The sequence below is a fragment of the Calonectris borealis genome, chromosome Z (assembly GCF_964195595.1).
Source record: "Calonectris borealis chromosome Z, bCalBor7.hap1.2, whole genome shotgun sequence".
Classification (NCBI taxonomy): domain Eukaryota; kingdom Metazoa; phylum Chordata; class Aves; order Procellariiformes; family Procellariidae; genus Calonectris; species Calonectris borealis.
Genome location: NC_134352.1, coordinates 12,168,472 through 12,191,918, shown reverse-complemented (window position 1 = coordinate 12,191,918; position 23,447 = coordinate 12,168,472). Strand labels below are relative to the sequence as shown.

The 23,447-nt window shown below is 41.7% G+C and overlaps 1 protein-coding gene across 2 annotated transcripts in view; it reads left to right on the top strand.

Annotated features, from left to right (window-relative positions):
* Nucleotides 1–23,447, top strand: part of ELAVL2 (ELAV like RNA binding protein 2) — a 102,267-nt gene that overhangs the window by 68,422 nt on the left and 10,398 nt on the right. For both annotated transcript variants that reach the window (XM_075136493.1, XM_075136494.1), the window contains exon 3: nt 1,816–1,919. In XM_075136493.1, the coding sequence (XP_074992594.1) occupies nt 1,816–1,919 (104 nt within the window). The remainder of the gene's footprint in view (nt 1–1,815; nt 1,920–23,447) is intronic.

Sequence of the window (23,447 nt, the reverse complement as noted above, 5' to 3'; positions counted from 1 at the left end):
CTCTTTTTCGGAGACACTGCTGGGAAGAGTTTCTGCAGACAGTGGGAGTGATGGAGGTGACAGGTATAGAAATTGCTCTACTGTAATCAGACTAATAAGGAAAAAAGCACTTCAAGAATAAGGAACTTAGCTATATCTAGGTAGAGCTGTAAATGAATACAGAAATGCTTCTGCATATTTCCGTATTGTTCGTTACAGAAACAGAATTGCTGAAGTTGGAGGCACTTTGGAGATCATGTAATCCAACGTCCTGCTGAGAGCAGGGTTATCTAGAGCAGGTTGCTCATGACTTTGTCCAGTTGGGTTTTGGATGTTTTTTGTTAATAACTTTGCATATATAACCTGTTCATGACTTCATCTAGCTGATTTATTTGTTCTTGTCTGCTGTTTTGGGGAGGAGATTGGAAAGAATGGGGGTAGCTTGGGGAATGGGATGGTGGTAATGTCTACTAACTTTCAGTGCTATTGTAGACTAATTTGTACAAAATTATGAATGCCAGCAGTGGTGGGCTTGTTACTAAACCCTCTCTTGTCTTACTTAATCAATTACAAACTTCCCATCAGTTTTTTTGCTTTATTTACTGTTTAATACTTGCCATATAGATACCATACAAGATCTTGATACAGCATAGGTTCTTTTATATCTTCCCTGGCAATAAATGAATTTGCAATTTGTGCTTTGTGTAATATTGTTTATCCTTTTGTATATCCTTCATATTGTTGTATCTCCAAGCTAATCTTTCAAACTAGCATTTTGTGAATTAGAAATATTGGATGCTTTGCTTTGGCTTGTTGATTGGTTTTTGGACCTTGCTTCAGTTCCTTAAAAAAAAAAAAATAAGGAGTATGGGAGAGGTGTTTCTGAAAAGCTCTGTGCTAATGAAGGATAGTATTCTTACTAAGTGGTGTCCTTTTACTATGTTAAATTTTTCTACCTATTTGCATTCTTAGGCACTAAAAATATTTTTAAAGGGGAATGCTGAAGGCAGCTAGTTAAGGATGGTATACGTTAGGTTTTGAAGTTGTCAAGAGATGACTACTGCTAAACTCGTAAGTGTTTAATAAGAAGTGCTTAGACAGAATACACTGTTAGAAATCGGCTGTGGTTCAGTGATTAAGAGCTAATTAAAAATGCTTTATGTCCATCTATCATCTGTATTACAAATGCTAAAAGAACCTGAAAATGTTGCATCTCTGTTGGATGATATTTAGCTCATGAGCAGGTATTTGTACCAGTTATTTTGAATATAGGAACAAATCTTTAAAGTCACTGTTACTGAAAGGCTCTATTTAGTGTGTGAATAACACCTGTAGAAATGTTCGGCTTCAAATTTGGCTCAAATTCTGATATTGAAGTATATTTGAAACACACTCATTTTCAAGCACTGGTCAAGAATTTTGCCACTATATACTTTCTATGTTCAATTATAAAGTTCAAAAGTGAATGGGTAGTGGATTTTTGATGTCATCTTAACCTTGAAGCTGCTGTACTTCCTCTAGTCTCTAACAGAACATAACAAACCCCTGAATCTATTTTGCATGGCAATTTTCAGGTCTATTCATTAAACTGACTGTAGCCATTTCTGCGTTGAACTTAGGGCAGTCCATGGGAAGAGAGGAAGCTAGTTAAAAAACACTAACCATACTGGAAAAATTAGGTGATGTGAGCCTTTGAAACTTTGTATCTCAGGCAGATACTGTTCTTTAGTATAAGCAATTTTTGCTCAGTGTGTCTATATATGTTTTAAACAACTTAGTTATCCATTGCGTAGCACTGCAGTACTAATGATCACTCTTCTTTCTCTTTTTAATCAGGACAGAGCTTGGGTTATGGTTTTGTGAACTACGTTGACCCCAAGGATGCCGAAAAAGCTATCAACACTCTGAATGGATTGAGACTTCAAACTAAAACCATAAAAGTATGTAGAGTTAATTACGATTTAAAGAAACTGAAGTGTTTTTACTTCTTGTTGATCAGATGCATGATTTGTTTTCCCTTTCCAAGTGTAACTTAAGCATTCTGCTAATGTCAGTAGAATAGTCTAGGACTTCACCATGTAGCAGGTGGTTAGTCCTTTGTAGTCTGTTTAGATCTAGAGAGGTAGATTATGATTAAGTATAGAAAATGGCGATTTTTTTTTATGCACTTGATAACATTTTAGATGTGAGCTTGAATTGTTTTAACTGAGAAATTGTGTTATATGCTTTAGCTGCAGAAATGCAATATTGCATATAGTCTGAACACTGCACTACGTGCTTCCTCCTTACTTTCTCAAAGAAGATAGTATAACTTATTAATACTCCTTTTTTTTTAGGTTACCAGTGTCTTGTTTCTCTTACAAATCCTGAAAATTAAATGCTGAAACAACTGTTTTGGTTACCTGTGAATTATTGGACTCCTAGGGCTCTAGTCTCTAGGTCATTAATGTTTGGGATTCCTGGGTTTTCGTTTGTTGTAACTCCTGCATCTCTTGTTTACTAAATTCAGTTTCTTGAATTTCTAGAAGCAGAAATCTTCAGAGTTACTTTTTCTCATCTACTGTCGTATTCCATTATCAGAAGAGTGAGGATATTAATTTCAGCAATTGTTTGGGCTCTCAAATCTTGAGAGAGAGGAAATGAAATAAAATTTATCAGGGTATGCAGACTTTTGAACGTGTTTCCCAGGTGTTGGTGCCTGAAGATAATCCATGTTCCAACCAGCCCATTCTTCCTCATTAAACAGCAGGGTTTGCTAATTGACTGCTTGGGTAGTGACTGCCCTCTAACTAGGATCTTGTTTGAGCCATAAGATAAAGCTTACCTCTAAAAAGGTTTGAACTTAAAAAGCAATGCAGAGCCATTTAAAGATGACTGAGACAAACGTAAGATGGCAGTAATTACGATTAGAATGCCCTACCTGTTCTGGATTCATGAGGTTTAATGAAGTGGATTGCACTACTTGAAACTTAAAAATACTGCTGTTTAACAAATGGTGAATCATGGCTCACAATAACAACGGATGGAAGACATGGATAGATGCTTTGCTGCAGGAAGGTCCCTACGTGCTTCTGGCAGACCTCTTGCCCACAGGCAGTGTCTCCCATTTTTTACTTTGGGGGAAGATTGAGGAAAGTAATTTCGTGTTCCAGGTTTTTTGAAGCTGTCTTTTGGGTGGTGGTGAGAAAGAGAATGGGTTTGCGTTCCAGTAGTATTGCAGGTACACTGTATCTTCACGTGTAATGTCTTGGATTGGACAAATAAAAAATGCATGTGTCCAGGGTGATAAGTTGGAAGTTCTGGTGACTATATAGCCAGGCAAAAAAGGATGTTGTTATAGAGAATCAAGCCAGGTCTCCCAAATCAAAACGACAAGGGGGTATTCAGTGATATAGTTTATGCTGCCAGTATATGAATTCTTAATCCTCTTTCACCTTGCTAAGTGATTAATGCAAACAATCACTGTATTTCTGCAACTAAAAATTGATTGTAAAAAAAGTCTAGGGGAAAAAAATGAAAATGGGAGTACATGGATGTGGGTGATGACACTGGTGCTTTTCCTTTCCTGCCTTCCCAGGACGTGAAAGTAGACTTGTAGGTTATAAACACTACAAGGGACACTGTCTGGTGTCTGACTGAGACTGAGACTAAAGCTTATGTGTAAATTTTCAGGGATTTGTGCCTTAGATGTCCTTAGCTAAAGAAAATCTGAAACATTTGTGTTGTTAGAAGCCAAAATGATGACCTCTTCACCAAAATAAAAAAAAATCTCTGTTTAGTTAGAAAAAAAGTACCTGTAAATGTTGCTTGTTCATGTCACATACTGACTCTATCCACATTCAGCTCTGTTTAACTTCAACAGTATCTTTCAGTGTTAAGTGTGCATGACTTGAGGGGAAAAACTGCTTTACTCCCTTCTCCTTTACTCTTTGTCCTTCTTGGACACAAGCTGCGTTTCAGGAAAAGTTTTCATGACTGGATTCTCCCAAGATGCTGTTTGAAGAGGCTGATTTTACCTCCTTCCACACTGCAGAAGGGGCAGAGGTTAGGGGGGATCCCTGATATGTTTTAAGACTAAGGCATTTGTACATTGGACAGTTGCTTCTCCCGTTAAAGGAACTAAGATGGCTGTGTGGCAGTGACTTGAAAGGAGAATTATCAAGATCGTCTGCCTTCATCTATGAACCAGTAGAAATGTCCAGCCTACTGTGAAGCACTTTGTAATTCACATAGTCACCAGGTCTGTCTGGAGGCAATACTGAGCAGAGGCAACAACTGGGGTGGAGGGAGTCATTTGAGATCTCAGTGCCAGGACCTTTGCAGAGACTACTTACAGTTTATAGACCACAGTGTTCCTATTTATTCAGAGTCCATACTTCAATTAAAAAAAAAAATGTGGGCAAACTCAGAATTCAACCCTTAGATTTACTTTCAGCTTTAAAAAATGGATATCATTGAGATTTTTATATATACCTTCATATGAAAAATGATGGAATAGGATAGTGTTAGTGGATATTTTGACTTCAAAAGAAAAAAATTAGATGCTGGTTCTTTCAAACATTTCTACAGAAGTCCCAAAAATGTACAGAGTGTTTTGCTAGATTGATGGTTGAAAGTGTTTGTTTCCTGTTAGTCTGCAAAACTGGAAGGAACCTCATTGGTTCTGGGTTGGGGCCATGACACATACCTCTGATCCACTGCTTCTGTACCAGTCTGTTAGTCATTGGATATATTTCTCTGATCTCTAAAAGGGGATGCCACCTACTGTTTTCTTGAAATAAAATATGTTGAAAAGGTGGATTTGCAAAATGCTGGCTTAAGTTTTTGTGTATGGGTAACGATATTAAAGCCTGTTACCTGATACCTTTTTAAAAAGAACATTCTGTGGAAGGCTTTATGGAATATTTTATTGAACTATTTGCAAAGTATCTTTGCCAAATTTCAGATCCGTACCTCCAAAGCAAGTCATAGCAGTCTTAGGCTTGTCTAACCTGATACCAGTTGTGTTGCCTTCTGATTTTGACCTGAATATTAAAACTGTGGGGTGGGTGTGCATTGATGTTGAAGGCACATCTAGGTGTGTTAGAACCCCACTCTGCTAGGTAATATACTTACACATATTAGATGGTGCCCTCTGTGGTATAATTTATGGTTTATTTGCAATGTAAACAGGCTTATTTGTATTGCGGGTAGCCTGTGAAGTTTGAGCTTCATTTAATTATGCAACTTTTTAGTGTGAAAACTAGTATCTTAGAAAAGGTAAAACATTTTCTGTGGCTTCTCTTTTGGAAGAAGGCTGCTGCTGGGAAGCACTTCTATTTAAGAGCCAGTGAAAAAGTGGATTTCTGTGCCTGGAGTGATTTTTCTGCTTACCCACTTGCTTGTCCATGACTCTTTTTTCATTGGGGTTGTACTGGAAAGGTCAGTTCTTCCCAAACTCAGAGGAGCAAACAGCTTTATAAGTCACTGACTTGCACATAGTGGTAAGAAAATTTAGTGCATGGTTTTTTTGGCTTGGCTTCTGCTTGGGAGAGGGGAAGTCCTCAGTGGCTTCCCTCCCCTTGCTCCTGGGAAAAGTACTTCAAAAAAAAAAGACAGATGAATTTATTGTGAGGTTCTCCAAATAGGAATATCTTTCAGTGTGGTGTAAGAGACTTCTACATTAATAAGAAAGTGTAGTAAGATTCTCTGTCTAAAGAGGAGCGGGCAAACAAATGGCCTATCCTTGAACTGGCGTAGAGCTGTTTAAGATCCTGAATAGGAGGCGGCTTTTTGCCTAGATTATCAGGGGTAGCAGGAAGACACAGGAAAACCTCTTTGGCTTTTCTCTGTGGATGCTAGACTGCTTGAACGATGGACATGGTCTTTTGTGGATCGTGGCTGCCAAGGGGACACTGCAGATGGCAATAATGCAGTGCTCGTTTCTCCCTCACAAGGTGAAGGGGGTTGAGGAGCTTCCTGCTGTCCTGTCCCCAGCTCTCCAGTGTGAGAGGGCCTGAAGTGGCAGAGCCTCTGCACGCGAGAGCTGGCAGATGGTTTTCTTACTCATTAATGCCGGTGATACATGCACAGACATGTACGCAAATATGCGTTGGAAAGGGGAAAGAAAATAGTTTGTCCAGGCTAGAGGCCTAGGAGTTGTCCTTTTCTATAAGATAGCATTGATTATCTAGCTGTATTTTACTTAGCTAGTGCTTCTTAAAAATCAGATTTAGTAAGGTTTCCTCCTCTTTTAAATTCTTTGGACTATTAGGGTGTTTACATGGGTAATTATCACCTGTCAGGGGAATAGAGATTTAAGAAATATTTTATCTAAAGTATTAAATCTGTAGGTTTTCTTCCCACTCCTTTATAGCTTTGCATATATTTTTAAAAAAAAAAATCAGGCTTAACAGTAACATTCTGCCAACTTCCTGTTGGAATGACGTTTGTCAAATTCTTTGGCTACAAGCACAGATCACCGTCATCAGCTAGTTAAGTGCCCTACTGTAGAAAACTCTGTAACGAGAAGAGCCAGTTCTGACTTCAGTTGAAGAATGAATACTGAACTATCAGCTTTACAAATGCCCAAAGAAGCACAGTACAGCAAGGGAAGACTTGAAGTGAGGGATGTGCAACGACTTCATTAGTGTCCTCTGAGACAGTGTGTCCTGAAAACTTGGCATTATGCAATGCAGTTTCACTTCGTGCCTTGAACCATTACTTAGATTTACAATAAGATTAATTTTAAAGGAATTATCTTCTAACTTAACTGCTTAAGATCTCCACCATTATGAACTTCTACCTGTGATAGTCCTGTCAAACACTGTGTACACTTAATGGAAAATAACAAAATGCTGAAAAAAGAAACATGCTAGTTTGATTTCTGAGTTAGTTAGTTAGCAGATAAAAGATTGAGATTGTTCCTGTCTTCACCATTGATACTTGTAGAGGAAGATTTTGGTAGTGTCACTTTTTGTAGTAATTTTTTCATTAACAGATGTCCCTGGGGAGCAAGGAAATACATGCGTTGTGTAAAAAGTCTGTTAAAATACCAGAGGCAAGTGAGCTGTGAAGGTGAGAGAAACCCTCCTTACCTTCTTGATTTTTTTCTTCCAGCACTAAAGAACATTGATCTAGTGAGTAGCAAAAGGGCATCCTATTTGGAGGTTTAATTAAAGCTAGTGAGTTTTACTGATGCTATCAATCAGCAAAGATTGAGAGAGGGGGCATGGTGCCAGACCATTTAGTGGTCTTGACAGGGTAATTAAATACCTCAGGACTGTATTCTCAAGGTAAAAATTGAAGGGCTGTAGCAGATCTGAAGCAGAAGAACGATTTTTCTTGGAACAAAGGTAAAGGTGTTTTTTTTCCCTTAAATTTCTGCAGGAGTTACATAAATGGTAATTATACAATCTTTTAGCTATGTTACAGTTACAGCTTTGACAGCATTTCCATTTTAAACCCCCTCCCCACCCCACACATGCCTTTTCACCCCCAAGTAAAATTTGTTCTTCAGTGAAATTCAAATCCCCTCAGACTTTGAATGTTACTTAACTAATTTAAGCTGGCTGCTTGTTTTTCGTATTGCTGCACAATATTGAGAAGAGGATTCACTTCTGAATGCATATTGCTGTCAGTTCCTGTAAACCACATTACGGCCACACAGTTTTTCATTAATGCCTAAGCACTCTGAGGAAAATAACACAGCATGTCAGACTGAACTACAAAATGTGCTAACTTCACCTTCAGCAGCTGCATAGCTTGTTTTCTATTTGGACCCCAGGTGCTGTGTTGCAGCTGATTAGAGTTTCTTGCAGGAGTCTGTCCCTGCTTTTCCTGGGGCAGAGGATCCTTAGACCAATGCAGCTTATCCTAAGGCTGCTGAGCAGGCTTGCAGCCAAAAACCTTAGTCGTGCAGTAGGGTCCCTTCTGAGCCTGCACAGGGGGTTTCTGGTACAGAAACGGAGCTGTTAGAAGGGGCCAACAGTACTATATGGAGTTGAAGGAAGATTGTAAGCATTGCTCAAAAGCCAAGCTCTAAGCAAGCAGAAAAAGCCAACAAAACCAACAAAAAACTGCTTGTTACTACTGAGATCAATGATGCATCTTTCTGTCCTCTGCCCTCCATGTGCTATGCAAAGTCCTTTAAGTAGGATATGGCTTTCTGCATGAATGCTGCAACTGCCCAGGCTTGGTGGTCTGTCTGGTGTTTTGTTTTGTTTTATTAAATCAAAATAGTTGTTTTCTCCGTAAGAATGCTTTTACTATTGTAAAATATGGCTGCACTTATTTTTGAAATTATGGAAATCTTGAGACAAATTGACCTCTAAGCTACTGGCTTTCAAGTTTTTTGACATATTAATTAAATATTGACTCTGGATGTCTTTCATCCATGCAGTAATAGTTTTTCCTGAAATGTTGTAAGATATTCCAGTGAACTGTAAGTGGCAATGGATATGTGTTTTGTGCATTTCTGTAAGGTGTGCCTGTGGAATGAATAATGCAAAGGAGATCCAAGGGATGTGCTTGCCAGTGTCTCTGTCGGCAGCAGCAGCTCCCTAGACACAAACATGGAGAAGTTGAAGTATACTTGTTTCCTTCAGAAGAAGGGAAAACTTGTGAACAGATTTGCCTCAACTCCAAAAACAGAAGGACAGCTGGGGTCTGCTGCTTGGAGGTTTTGTTCTTGTTCCTATTATTCCTGTGAAGGGCTGGATATTATCCTGTGTACTCTTGTCCTCTAAAGTATGAAATGGTATGGGTTTTTTATTGGAAGTTTCTGAAATTTGTGGTGCTCATACTCACTGGTTGGGCATGGGGAGAGAGGGAGTGTTCATCATATCAGAATCAGGAATGCAAAGTATGGAGGAAGGACTTCGAGACTATCGGGAAGTGAGAAGTAAGAAATTGAAAATGTTTGGAGATTGTATCTCCTTTTGTTTCTTTTCTTTTTACTTAAATTATAAGTTAAGTATTTCTTTTAAAGAGACAATGATAATTACAACCGCAAATTTTAAAATGTTCTTCTCTGTTAGTCCTTTTAAAGGCAAAAGAGCAGAATCGCTATTCTGTGATTGTAGTGCATAATTCCCATCTCCTGTTTTAGTGTAGAAGGAGGTCAGTGAACTTAATTACTGTCTTTCTCTGAAAGTAGCATGATAAACTTCCGATAATACAGGTAAACTGTTGCACTATCTGAGCATTTCTGGGAAAACCTCTGATTCTGTTTTCATCCGTAATGGGATTTCCAGCTGGTTTCGGTTGTTAACATGTATGTACTATTACATTTGCTTCTGTTCACTAAATGGCATTTTGGGTCTCATGTACCTGCTTCAGACCAAGTTTTGTGAAAGCCTATTTCTGTGTTCCTTTGTGGTACATACAGCAGCAGTTTTACAAGGTCTTCCTCTTTGAGCAGTGTGCTGTCCTGAATCAGTTCTATCGTAAGGAAGACTCCCAGTCCTCTTGCTCTCAGTCATATGAAGACTGGTCTTAAGTCTAAATTCATCCTGGAAGAAGGCTGTTGTAAGAGAATGCTAGTATAATGGAAATGTGTAGATAGTGGATCTAGTAAAGAGAAACAGAAGAGGGAAAAAACCACATGAAAACCAGAAACAAAACACAGAAAAAAAGAGCATGATCAAGAGCTAGGAACTGAAGCTGCCAACTGGAGTTGAAAAGCAATGCCAAATTAAAGTTGGAGAAGAGCTAACCAAAAAATGCGGTGAATTCTGTATTTCAGTTATTCTCCTTATCCACTCTCTTCTTACAGTAGAATACATGTGTTTAGAATTACCTGAAGATTACAGAGTTAATTTAAATTTTAATGGAAGCAATGCAATTCAGAGCCCCTCCAACTTAGTCATCCTTCCTATCCTTTCTGATCTTAACCTTTGCAGCAAACAGCCCCTTTTATCTTCATCAATGCTTACAGCAGGAAATGGAGAAGGAAAGCCAGTTCACCCTTTGCAAGGTCAATCTCTGTGAACACTTAATCTAAAATTCATTGAGCCATCCTTGCAGGACATGGTAACCATTGCTTAGAGGTGTCCTCTGGCTTGATTGCTCTTTCTGTCTCTCACGCTGCCTCTCTGAGAACACAAATGCAGCTTTTGCATAACCTGAACGTATTCAAAATACATTGTGCTACCATTTTACATTTGGCTCTTAGCCCAAGCAAGGCCAAAAACAAATTCAGGAAGACTGCTTTTTTTCTGTAATGTTGGAAAGTCCTTGTCTAAAGGATGCTCTGTAAAGATCCTTTTGCTAACTTTGGCTGTGGCTTTGACTTTTTTCAAAGTCTAACCATGAAAAATTATAAGGACTTTAGAGTTTTTGTGTTTTAAGACTCTGAGGCATATTCTTAATCTATATCACAGATGTTTCTGAGGAGTGTTTTCCTCAGAGAGCTGGCAGAACCATACAAACATACAAGATACCAGGACAGTGCATTTCTTAAAAGCAAGATCAACTTGATCTGTCCTTGCTTGCTGAGTCACAAATTTATCACTCTCACATGAACTGAATTCACATATCTTTGAAATCGTTGCCTGCAGAAAATTCTTTTACAAATTGGAATAAGCTTCTTTTAGAAGCCATGTTCCTCCTGAGAATTGTGGAATAAGGGATTGTTTTCTGGTAGCTAATGAAAGTCAGAACAAGCCTGCTGATCTAATTGAAGCACCTCCACTACCCAAAGAAACCTTCTGTTGCTTGCAGACAGCCTTGTCAGACATGCAGTGAACTCTAGTTCCTAGTTTTCTCTAGGAGGGTGTAAATCCGAGGGTATAATACCGAGGGTATAAATCCTTCTGGAGCAGGTTTAGCTGCTGTAGTTTAGCTACTACACAGAGAGTGATGCCTGAAATCCCACAAGGATGACATTTTTCAACATGACTGCAGCTTTTCCAAATGAAAGATGGTTCTCTTGGATAACGCAGTGTTACCCAAGAGTGTGAGACTGAGCTGGAATCAAGCAAAGGGCATCCAACTAGCTGGGTACTCCTAGCATAGGGTAGAGGAGGGGAAGGGCCCATTAAAGCCTCTTTTGAAACTATAGGTCTGATCAGACCTGTTATGGCTATGTGTATTGAATTTGATACCATTATTGATCATTATTGCTGCTGCCTAGTGGTGAGAACTGGCCATATTTTATTAGAAAACTCATGGCATAATGGCTGGCTTGATGATGAGAAGATGAGTTGATGACTTACTGATGAAAGACCCTATGTCAACATGAATGCTCGGGTGCTTTACATAGCGAGTCGTCAGCATATGGGAAAATATCTTGGCTTCAAAAGGAGGTATTTCGGTACTTCATTTCAAGATAACCTTGGGAATAGTACTAGGGAAAAAATGCTTCCTAGAGTGGAGAATCCCATGCTTTCTTACAAAACATTGCATCTCAAGAAGAATTAATTATGGGCTTTCTCAGCTTCTCAGTCTGGTTGTCTTTAATGTCTCACTGCTGTCCTAGGCCTTCATCAGTCTTCTCATCCAGAAGAGACCTGCTCGTGGTCCTCTTAAACCTTGCTTTGCTGTGCTGAACTTGCTGCTGTATTTGCTTTAATAATGACTAAATCATTTCCCATTCTGAGGAAATCGCAAAGGTGAGTGGGAAAAGTGGATTAAAATGCTGAGCTGGGAGTTACAGCCAGAATTGAAAACAGATTTTTCCTTAGATTTAATGCTGATTCAAATAACCTGAGCGGGTAGCTCAATTTCCTAGCTTTGTGGTGGAGCTAGGGCTTTTGACCCACTGTCCGCTGGAAAGCGAGGTGAGCGTGGGCTGCGCTGCAGGTGAGTAGTGCAAGTGGCTGTGGTGGTTGGTTCCTGACTGATGAGTCAAGTACAGAAACATGGTCAAAGAGGAATGAAAGTAAAAAAAAAAATCTTTCTGAGCTCCAGTACTCATTGTCATATCAGCGATGCTCCTCTCTGTCCCATAACTAATCTGAAAATTGGTGGAAGCCTCAGATGCTGGAGACCTTATATCCAGTGTCCATACTGTGCACTAACGTGCTTAAGAGTGAAGGTGGAAGACTTTGCTGTGAGCAGTTACTTACCAAAAGCTGCAAGAGACTAAATCTGTAAGGAGTCTTCACTTTATTTCAGTGGAAGTTACCTGCAGAGAGGTCATTCCTTAGTTTTGAAAAACACATCCCTGTGTTATTTTTTCCCCCAAATCAAAAACCATGTTGGGTTTTTATTTTGAGTCTTAGCAGGTGTGATATGGTATTTTTAGCCTACAGCTCTTTGGCAAATTCATATTATCTAGGTGAAGTTATGCTAGTTCAGAGGAAGAGCTTTATAAAATGCAGGTAGTCCTGTGTTGGCTAGTCATGCTCATGTGAACTACTGTGCCCATCAGTAATCAATTTGAACATCATATTTTAGGCCTGCTTGTGTAAGAAGCTTGTAAAGGAACTGGAGCTTCAACATTGTTCTAGCTGGGCTGTTGATTTGGGCATGGAAATGGCTGTAGCCATTACAGTACACTGGTCAGTGTAGCTCTCCTTGTGTGCCAGGGTTGTAGGGGATCCTTTGTCAAGAGTGCATGTAGCAACTGACATAATCAGTCTGCGCTGCAATATCCTGAGACAATTACTGACTTTACAGGTCCCTTATAAATACATCATGTTCGGTGCGGGCCTTGAAGAGAAAGCTCTGGTATCAGGGCAGTGTATTGATGAGCCATTTGTCTCTGAAGTATAGCTTATCATGATCCCTCACCAGTTACTTCATGGGCAGATCTGGTTCTAATTGTGTCTGTTCTGTGGAGGAACAAGCTGTCAGGTTGGTTCATTCATGCCCTCAGCTACATGGGCACAGAACAGACGTGGATCCCATGACTGACCTCAGGGCTGCAACTCTGGCATTGGTTGTAACATGAAGAGCTGGCACTCTTCATGTACCTGGACTGAAATAGCAAAACCTCCTTCGATGGTAGCGCTGAAAGGCTGTTACTTTCATGGATGTGTTGAATGTGTTACTTATGGCAGGGCAGGCTGTAAAAGCAAAGCCTGTGTGGGATATGGTTATATTTATTAGCTTAATCTACACACATAAGTGAAGCTGGGTTGAGTAGCATGTTTTTGTAGTTTCACAGAGTTGAGTCTAAATTGCCCTTACAGAGGGAAGTCTATTGTGTTTCCAATTTGCTTTGCCCACAGAAACAAATGCTGCTGCAAGCTTGCACCATGAACTTAAACTCAGCACAGCATGTCCATGTTTAACAAGGCAGTCTTGTGTATACTGGGAAAAGTGGCCTTCCAGCTTTGTTTGCAATGGAACTATCTTTCATTTGAGGGGAGACGGAGAGTAAACTTGATGAATATACAGCAATGTACTCTCCTGTTTCAGACAACAACCTATCACTGGCTAGTGACAGCTGAGACCCGTTCTCTGCTGTGTGCTGCAGCATCTTGTTACTAGAAATCAAATTAAGAAGAAGAGTTCTTGAGTCATGGCGTGTCATACGCTAATTTAAGTGCAAGTTAAGAAGACTTGCCTGGCACAATGGTCTCAGAGAACATTGCTGTAACAAAAACAAAGAAATATGTCCTTGTTTTTATTGTGCTTGCGAAGTGGGCTTGTATATTCCTAATGTATTCCTCTTCCCAATATAAATCTGTCTGGTTTGCAGGAAGGTGTAACCCATTTTCACCTGCACTGGCTGCGTGGTCATTTATTTGGATTTTTTTGCTGGATTTTTTTTCCACTGAAACATGCATTTTAAAAGAACCAGATACTATCCATAAGGCAAACAGTGTTCTAAGCTGAAAGTTTACAGTGGAAGTTATTGAACGCAAACATTTACTGAAATCCTGATTTTAACATTTCAAGATTTCAGATTTAAAGACTTGCAAGAATACCTTAAGTAGAGGTGTTTAGAATTTAATATCACTTTTTCCTAAAGTTCTTGCAGGTAATACAAATGTTCTGTTTGCCCTCTATACTACTAATAAGCTAGAACATAAAAAAAAGATGGAAGTATGGTGCTGAGGTGTCCAAAGGTAGTAACAGATAGTAAGAAACTGAAACATTCATTTGTAGGGACTGGATCTCTTTATTCTTTTTGGCAACTTCTTTGTTTAACCTGTTAACTTCCACAGTTTTGACTTGAAAATTTTAAATCAGTACATATTGATGTTAAAAAATGAAATATTAAAGCAGTGAAAATACTTGGATTTGGTGTTGTAGTGTTTGCATTTCTAGAAACAAGTGTCTTTCCTACTACCTGCAGTGGAAAATTCCAGTAAAACTGTTTTTAAATTGGTGTCTCCCAGAGTAGCTGTGTTCAGTGTTGTATAGTGTATGTCACCATTAAATATTTAAAACCGTAGGCTTTCTGGCGGCTTCTTGACTTGCATTGTGTTGAATGGTTTTGACATTGCATAACCTTAATGTTCATCTATTAAATACTTACTTGTTGAAGTAGTTGTGGAAGTAATATTTTAGCACAGCTATTAATTCAGTGCATAGGTATATTGTTTGAAGAGATTGAATCTAGAACTATTGGCAATTACTGAACAAGCAAACTGACAGCATACAGGAAGGGAGATGAATCTGGAGAGTCTCTGCTTTAAATCTGTATTGTCAGTGAAATAACTGGACTTTGATTCATCAATAATGAATACAAACTGTATATCCCATACTCCAGGCAGTTCCCTTATACCAGTAATATTTTGTGGTGGTCTTGGTTTTCTCTAGTGATGCTGACTTGCAGAAATCACAGATCACTAGTAATGTTTTGCCAAAGAAAGTCAAACTTCAGTTACATTGGGTTTCTGAAGTTCTATGTTTCTTTCAGATTTCCTGCCTGGCTAGAATTTCTGGTGCTTAGCAAGATGACTAGAGATAGTGTTTGGATGTTGGTAATGAAGTACTGATTTCAGCTTGTATGTTACTCTTGTGACTAATCTGCCCAGAATCCACTATGCATAATCCAGTATGCATCAGTCAGAATACAGGAGTGGACACCGGGGTACTTTCTATGTATGATAATCTGTGATCGGCATATATTCGTAGATGTGAAAAATACCTTGTAAACACACTTCAAGAATTTAAAGGAAATGGCACTGAAACTGAACTTATGATAGTCTTTACTGGTTAGAGCTTACTGCTTTCATTTACTTGCTTTCTTTAGACTGTATAGGTCTTGATTGCTATGTCAAACTATTCCAAATAGCATTTACCAGCTAGGGCATGGGCAATAAACATCACTGGACTAACTGTCACCGTGAAAAAATTCATACTTATTTGACAGAGGAGAAGTGAGAGGAGTTTTGCAGATACTGTTTTATGTCTTGACAGAAACCAGTTCTGTAGCATAAGGTAAACTTGCAGTAAGTTAGCAAACATTTTTTGTGGATTTCCCCTCTTCTGAGGGGCTCAGAGTGAATTTATATCCTTGATATGTGACACCATGTGTCCAGGAGTGTGAATTTCCCTTTGGAAGACACTGTCTCTATTTTGAATCCCTCTTGGAAGGAATAGGAGGAAAATGACTATCATTGGTTTTATACAAAAAGCTGAGAGGGAATCCTCTGTCTTGCCTTTGTTAGCTTCACTTGATTCAAGTTACTTCCAGAAGCTGGGTAGACGTCCATTTCAAAGTATTTACTTAAGAGTTGTTATGTGTTGTTGCAGAATCACAGAACAGCTGAGATTGGAGGCCCCTCTGGAGGCCTCTAGTCCAACCCCCTGCTCAGACCAGGTTCACCGTAAGCAGGTTGCTCAGTTGAGTGTCCAGTTGAGTTTTGAACATCTCCAGCGTTAGACTCTACAATCTGAGTAACCTCTTCCAATACTTGACAACCCTTTACCGTGAAAAGGTGTTTTCTTATGGATTATCATAGAATCATAGAATCATTAAGGTTGGAAAAGACCTCTAAGATCATCGAGTCCAACCGTCAACCCAACACCACCATACCCACTACACCATGTCCCTAAGCGCCTCATCTACACGCTTTTAAATACTTCCAGGGATGGCGACTCAACCACTTCCCTGGGCAGCCTGTTCCAAGGCCTGACCACTCTTTCAGTAAAGAAATTTCTCCTAATGTCCAATCTAAACCTCCCTTGGCGCAACTTGAGGCCATTTCCTCTTGTCCTATCACTTGTTACTTAGCAGAAGAGACCAACACCCACCTCACTACAGCCTCCTTTCAGGTAGCTGTAGAGCACGATGAGGTCTCCCCTCAGCCTTCTCTTCTCCAGACTAAACAACCCCAGTTCCCTCAGCCGCTCCTCACAAGAGTTGTGCTCCAGGCCCTTCACCAGCTTCATTGCCCTTCTCTGGACATGCTCCGACACCTTCATGTCTTTCTTGTAGTGAGGGGCCCAAAACTGAACACAGGATTCGAGGTGCGGCCTCACCAGTGCCGAGTACAGGGGCACGATCACCTCCCTACTCCTGCTGGCCACACTATTTCTGATACAGGCTAAGATGGCATTGGCCTTCTTGGCCACCTGGGCACACTGCCGGCTCCTGTTCAGCCGGCTGTCAACCAGCACCCCCAGGTTCTTTTCCTCTGGGCAGCTTTCCAGCCACTCTTCCCCAAGCCTGTAGCGTTGCCTGGGGTTGTTGTGGCCGAAGTGCAGGACCCGGCCCTTGACCTTGTTGAACCTCATACAGTTGGCCTCAGCCCATCGATCCAACCTGTCCAGGTCCCTCTGCAGAGCCTTCCTACCCTCCAGCAGATCAACACTCCCGCCCAGCTTGGTGTCATCTGCAAACTTACTGAGGGAGCACTCGATCCCCTCGTCCAGATCATTGATAAAGATACTGAACAGGACTGGCCCCAGTACTGAGCCCTGGGGAACACCGCTCGTGACCGGCCACCAACTGGATTTAACTCCGCTGACCACAACTCTCTGGGTTTGGCCGCCCAGCCAGTTTTTTACCCAGCAAAGAGTGCACCTGTCTAGGCTGTGAGCTGCCAGTTTCTCTAGGAGAATGCTGTGGGAGACAGTGTCAAGGGCTTTACTGAAGTCCAGGTAGACCACATCCACAGCCTTTCCCTCATCCGGGTCACCTGCTCATAGAAGGAGATCAGGTTGGTCAAGCAGGACCTGCCTTCCATGAACCCGTGCTGGCTGGGCCTGATCCCCTGGTTGTCCCGCACATGGCTTGTGAGCGCCCTCAAGACAAACCACTCCATGATCTTCCCTGGTACCGAGGTCAGACTGACCGGCCTGTAGTTCCCTGGATCCTCCTTTTGGCCCTTCTTGTAGATGGGAGTCACATTGGCAAGCCTCCAGTCATCTGGGACCTCCCCAGTTAACCAGAACTGCTGGTAAATAATGGAGAGCGGCTCGGCAAGCTTCTCCACCAGCTCCCTCAGTACCCTCGGGTGGATCCCATCTGGCCCCATAGACTTGTGAACATCCAGGTGGCATAGCAGGTCATTAACTTCTTCCTCTTGGATTATGGGGGGTTTATCCTGCTTGCTGTCCCTGTCTTCCAGCTCAGGGGGCTGAGTACCCTGAGGATAACAACTCTGACTACTAAAGACTGAGGCAAAGAATGTATTGAGTACCTCAGCCTTTTCCTCGTCCTTGGTGGCAACGTTCCCCCCCGCATCCAATAGAGGATGGAGATTCTCCTTGGCTCTCCTTTTGTCATTAACATACTTATAAAAGCATTTTTTGTTGTCTCTCACAACAGTGGCCAGGTTGATTTCTAGCCGGGCTTTTGCCTTTCTAATTTCCTCTCTGCACGACCTAACGTGATCCCTGTACTCTTCCTGAGTTGCCTGCCCCTTTTTCCACAAGTGATAAACTCTCCTTTTTTTCCTGAGTCCCAGCCAGAGCTCCCCGTTCAGCCAGGCCGGTCGTCTTCCCCGCCCGTTCTTCTTGCGGCACATGGGGACAGCCCGCTCCTGCGCCTTTAAGACTTCCTTCTTGAAGAACGTCCAGCCTTCCTGGACCCCTTTGCCCTTCAGGACTGTCTCCCAAGGGACCTTCTCGACCACTGTCCTGAGCAGGCCAAAGTCCGCCCTCCAGAAGTCCATGGTAGCGGTTTTGCTGGCCCCCCTCTTTACTTAACTAAGTATCGAGAATTCTACCATTTCATGGTCGCTAAGCCCAAGCCGGCCCCCGACCACCACATCTCCCACCAGTCCTTCTCTGTTTGTGAACAGCAGGTCAAGCGAGGCACCTCCCCTGGTGGACTCGCTTACCAGCTGCATCAGGAAGTTATCCTCCACACACTCCAGGAACCTCCTTGACTGTTTCTTCTCTGCCGTGTGGTATTTCCAGCAGACGTCTGGAAAGCTGAAGTCCCCCACGAGAACAAGGGCTAGCGACTGTGAGACTTCTGCGAGCCTCTTGTGGAATATTTCTATAACAGACCCCCAGCAGGATATCTGCCTTGTTGGCCTTCCCCCTCATCCTTACCCACCAGCACTTGACCTCGTCATCACTACCATTGAGCTCTAGACAGTCAAAGCACTCCCTAACATACAGGGCTATCCCACCGCCTCTCCTTCCTTGCCTGTCCCTTCTGAAGAGCTTAAAGCCATCCATGGCAGCACTCCAATCGTGAGACTCATCCCACCATGTTTCCGTGATGGCGACTAAGTCATAGCTACCCCGCTGCACAATGGCTTCCAGCTCCTCCTGTTTGCCGCCCATGCTGCGTGCATTGGTGTAGATGCACTTGAGCTGGGCTGCCGATTTCTCCCCTGACATTGGCGTGCCGTCCCTACGCTCTTCTCTAGTGAGCCTGGTTTTATCCCCTTCCCCCTTCGAATCTAGTTTAAAGCCCTCTCGATGAGCCCCGCCAACTCTACGCGAGAATCCTTTTCCCCCTGTGAGACAGCTGAACTCTGTCCATTGCCAGTAGGCCCGGTGCCGTGTAAACCTCCCTGTGGTTGAAATCTATACGGAATTTCCAAATGAAGTTTTCTGTGTTTCAATTTGTGCCCATTTTCTCTTTTCCTGTTACTCGATACTACAGAGGAGAATCTGGCTCCATCTTCTTTTCTCCCTTCATCAGATTTTTATAGCTAAGATCCTGCTGAGCTGCCTTTTCCAGACTGAGTAATCCCTGCTCTCCCAGCCTTTCCTTGCTTTCCTTGTATCAGAAATGCTCCAGTCCCTTAATCACTTTTGTGGCCCTTTACTGGACTCACTCTAGTTGTAAATATCTGTCTTGTACTGCGGAACCTGGAGCTGGAGACATCCCCACAGAAGTGTCTCACTGATGCTGAGTAGCGAGGATCACCTGCCGGTAATGCTTCTACTAATGCAGGCCAGGTAACTGTTGGCCATCTTTGTTGCAAGGGTACGTTCTGCTGGCTCATGATCAGCTTGGTGTCTACCAGGACTCCAAGGTTCTCTGCCAAGCTGCTTTGCAGCCAGTCGGCTCCCAGCATGTACCAGTACATGGGTTTATTTCTCTCCAGGGGGAGGACTCTGCTTTTCCTGTTGCTGAACTTCTTTGAGGTTCCTGTTTGCCCAGTTCTCCAGTCTGTTGAGGTCCCTCTGGATGGCAGCACAACCCTCTGGCCTATCAGCCACTCATCCAAGTTTTGTATCATCTGTGAATGTTTTGAGGGTACACTCTGCCCCATCATCCAGGTCACTAGTGAAGATGTTAACTAATATTGGATCCAGTATTGATGGAGACCAGTGACTAGCTTCCAACTGGACTTCATGCCATTGATCACAACCCACTGAGCCTGGCAGATCAGCCAGTTTCAGTCTACGTCACTGTCCCACTTATACTAGTATGTACTTAATACTTGTCTAGTATGTACTTAAGTACACATAGGTGTACTTAATGTGTACTTTGTGAGGATATTATGGGAGAGAGTATCAAGTCTTACTAAAGCTGGAGAACAGCCACTGTTCTCCCCTTGTCAACCAAGGCAGTCATGTTATTGTAAAAGACTGTTGGGTTGGTCAGACATGATTTCCCCTTTATCAATCCATGCTGACTACTTCCAGTTACCTTCTTGTCATTCATGTGACTGGAGGAGGTTTTCATGATTAGTTGCTCCATCACCTTGGGAACAAGGATTGAGTTGAGATTGACTGGCCTGTAGCTGCCCAGAGAGCAAGAGTGTTTCTTACCACTCTTGAAGATAGATGATAGTTGCTTCCTCCCTCTTCTCAGAAACCTCCCTGTTTCCCATGACCTTCCAAAGACAACCAAGAGTTGCCTTGCAATGACATCCATCAGCTTCCTCAGCACTTGTGGGTGCAACCTTTCAGGCCCTATGGACTTTTGTCTGTGCAGTTTAAATACTCCTCAGTGTGATCCTCCTTCACTTAGAGTATATATTCCTTGTTCCAGACTTTCTGCTGTCTCATGGGCCTGGGATCCCTGAAGGCCAGTTGTACTGGTAAAGACTGAGGAAAGGAAAGTACAAAGTACCCTGTCCTTTTCTGTGTCCCTGATCAGTAGTTTCCCTGCCCTGTTCAGCAGTGGGTTCATGTTTTCCCCAGTCTTCCTTTTGCTGCCAGTGTATTTGTATGGATCTTTTTTGTTGCCCTTCAAATCTCTCACCAAATTCAAATCCAGATGGGCTTTAGCTTTCCTAACCTCATCCATGCATGATTGGACACCGTTTATATATTCCTGCTTTCACATCCTGTACACGTTGTTTTTATGTTGGAGTTCAATCCCTTGTTCATCCAAGCAGGCCCCTAGACACCTTTGGTTTCCTGCCTGCTAGGATGGGCCTTTGGCTTGGAGGTGATCCTTCAATCACTGGAGATGATGAGCAGGAACATCAGCATGGTTTCCAGACCTGTAAAGCTGTTCTAGCAGCTTGCTTTGGAAGAACTGTGGTATCCACACCTGTGCTGCTGGGCTGTGATAGGGGGTCCATCAGTATGATGTATGGGTAAGAAGAGAGAACTCTGATTTCATTCTCTTGAATTCAATGAACTTGAATTGTAGATCAGGCAGACCTTGTGGATTAGTTATTTGCTTCTAGCCTACCTTAGCGTCATTGACCAGACGGGAAAGAAGTTTTATGTATTAAGCATTGTCTCACAGGTCACTTATTTGACTAAAGGTTTTTCTTTGCTTTTTATATGTGTATCCTTCTCTTTTCATAAAGAACGCAACACTCTTATTTCTGCTTACATTGTACTTCCTCAGTTTTATTCTAATGTGTCGAATCAGAATGACTTTGACAGTTAGCAGTGGGCAGCTGGAGGGAGAGTCCAATTACTGTGTTAGATTGCTTAGAAAATTGAGCTATTTAATCTATCAATATCTATAGAACTACTTCTAGAGCGAAGTCTAGATAATTTAGAGACTAGGAAAACGGTATCACCATAAAGTACAGCTTAGGGGTTTTGGCAGGCCTTTGGTATCTTCTATTCATACAGACTTCTTTTATCCTGTTTGAAAGGAGTTTGTGAGGCTTACATTTTGCAACGTCTGTTCCGATTGCTTGCAAGTATACATGCTCACAGAACAGCTTAGTAACAGGTATTTATCTGAGTTCAAAGCTGTTGTGGTTTAACCTGGCAGGCAGCCAAACACCACGCAGCTGCTCACTCACTCCCCCCCAACCCCGCAGCGGGACAGGGAGAGAATCGGAAGGGTAAGAGTGAGAAAAATCTTGTGGGTTGAGATAAAGACAGCTTAATAGAACAGAAAAGGGAAAATAATAATGGTAATGATAGAATATAGAAAATAAGCGATGCACAGTGCAATTGCTCACCACCCGCCCTGACCGATGACCAAGTAGCGATCGCTACTTCCTGGAACACGCCTACCGTTCATATACTGAGCATGATGTCACATGGTATGGAATACCCCGTTGGTCAGCTGGGCTGGCTGTGCTTCCTCCCAACGCTTGTTTTGTTTTGGTTTTTCTCTTTAGCTAAATGTCCTTGACTAGCAGGGTACTTAGCAGCAACTGAAAACATCAGTGTGTTATCAACATTCTTCTCATACTAAATCCAAAACACAGCACTAGGAAGAAATTTAACTCTATCCCAGCTGAAACCAGGACAAAAGCTAACATAAAGTCCACAATACCTCCTTAATCTCCAGCAAACCATGGGGGTTTTTTGAAATGTTGTTTGACCAGCAGTTGCATAGCTTTCTTGTTAAATATAAAGGTAAGTCATTGTTTTTTCTTCCTTCTTTAGCTGATGGTCACTCCCAGGAATTCTGACTTCTCTCCAGAAGACCTGGCCAAATGCATATGGAAAGAAAAAATTGCCTCTGACAGTTTAAATAGGAGTGGATAAAACAGTTTTCAGTATATTTCAATTCCAGAGAGAGTTAAAAACTGACAGCTGAAATTGAGATGTGCCAGTGATGCATGCAGCTATATGTCTAGTTTATCTATAAGTAGTGCCTGTCCTCCCCTACTTCTGTTGGTGTCATTTTACATTAATACTTTACATTTTACATTAATACAGTCCATTGTGTTCAGTTATAAAATGGACTTTGTTGCTGTGCCCTCCTACCATGTAGAGTTAAATTTGGGGAGGTGGGGGGTGGAAGGGTTCCTTTTGAAAACAAACATTTACTTAGCTGTTCGGAACTGCTTGTTTTTGATAATGCAGCATTTTGTGTCTAGTCCTGTCCCAGTCTGTCTCCATTCTCTGGCCTTGGCTCTCCTTAAGGTCATCCTGCCAAGTGTGGCATGGAGCTGTATGTCTTAAAGCAGCTCATAGCCAAGTGGGCAAGTTGGGCAAGTTCTTTCATTCCTTAACTGTTGTATTTTTCTACCTCCTGGGTAGAAAACTTGCTTGTCCTTGCTTCAGTGGCTGAATGCAGGCAAGCTTTACTCTCTGTTTTTCTGTCTCTGATGCAGCTTACCTCTCACTTTATGCAGACTTTCTGTACCTGGGAATACCATAGGTGTATACTTTTGCCTGTAGAAGAGTAGGAAAATAACTCAAGATCTAGAAACTGTTCTTTCAAATATGGGTGTATATAGTGTGAGGGTTGAATATACAGAATAAAAAAAAGAATTTAGTTTCAAACACAACTTGCAAGTATTGGGCTTTGGCTGCACAGCCATATAATGGTAGCAGATTTACCACTTCAAGAAAAAAGTTTTTACAAAACTTCGGTGTTAAACCCTTCAGCACAGAACTGGCAAAATCAGTCTCTTGAGCCAGCTGCATCAGAATCTGCCATACAGCTGGTAGCTGAAGTCTTGATTCCTCTTCTCTTTGTCTGACTTGCAAGACTGTGCTTTCCTCTCATCTTTAATTATGTAGTTCCACTGGTACTCGTCATCCTTGACTTTGTAAATACTCATCTAAAGAAGGTTAGTTAAACAAAAACAGCAAAATGGTACAACAGTAGGGTCTCTCCTTTGCTTTCTTCCTATGAAAGAGCTAATGTTGCGGATGAGATTTGGACTTCAGTATTGAATCTACTCTAGCAAGTTTTAAGAAATCAGAATTATATATTTGCCTTTCCTGAAGGACCTGTTAAATTTCTCATCTACCTTGTGAAAGGCTCTTGAGAATCTTCATGTGCAGGAACATGACTG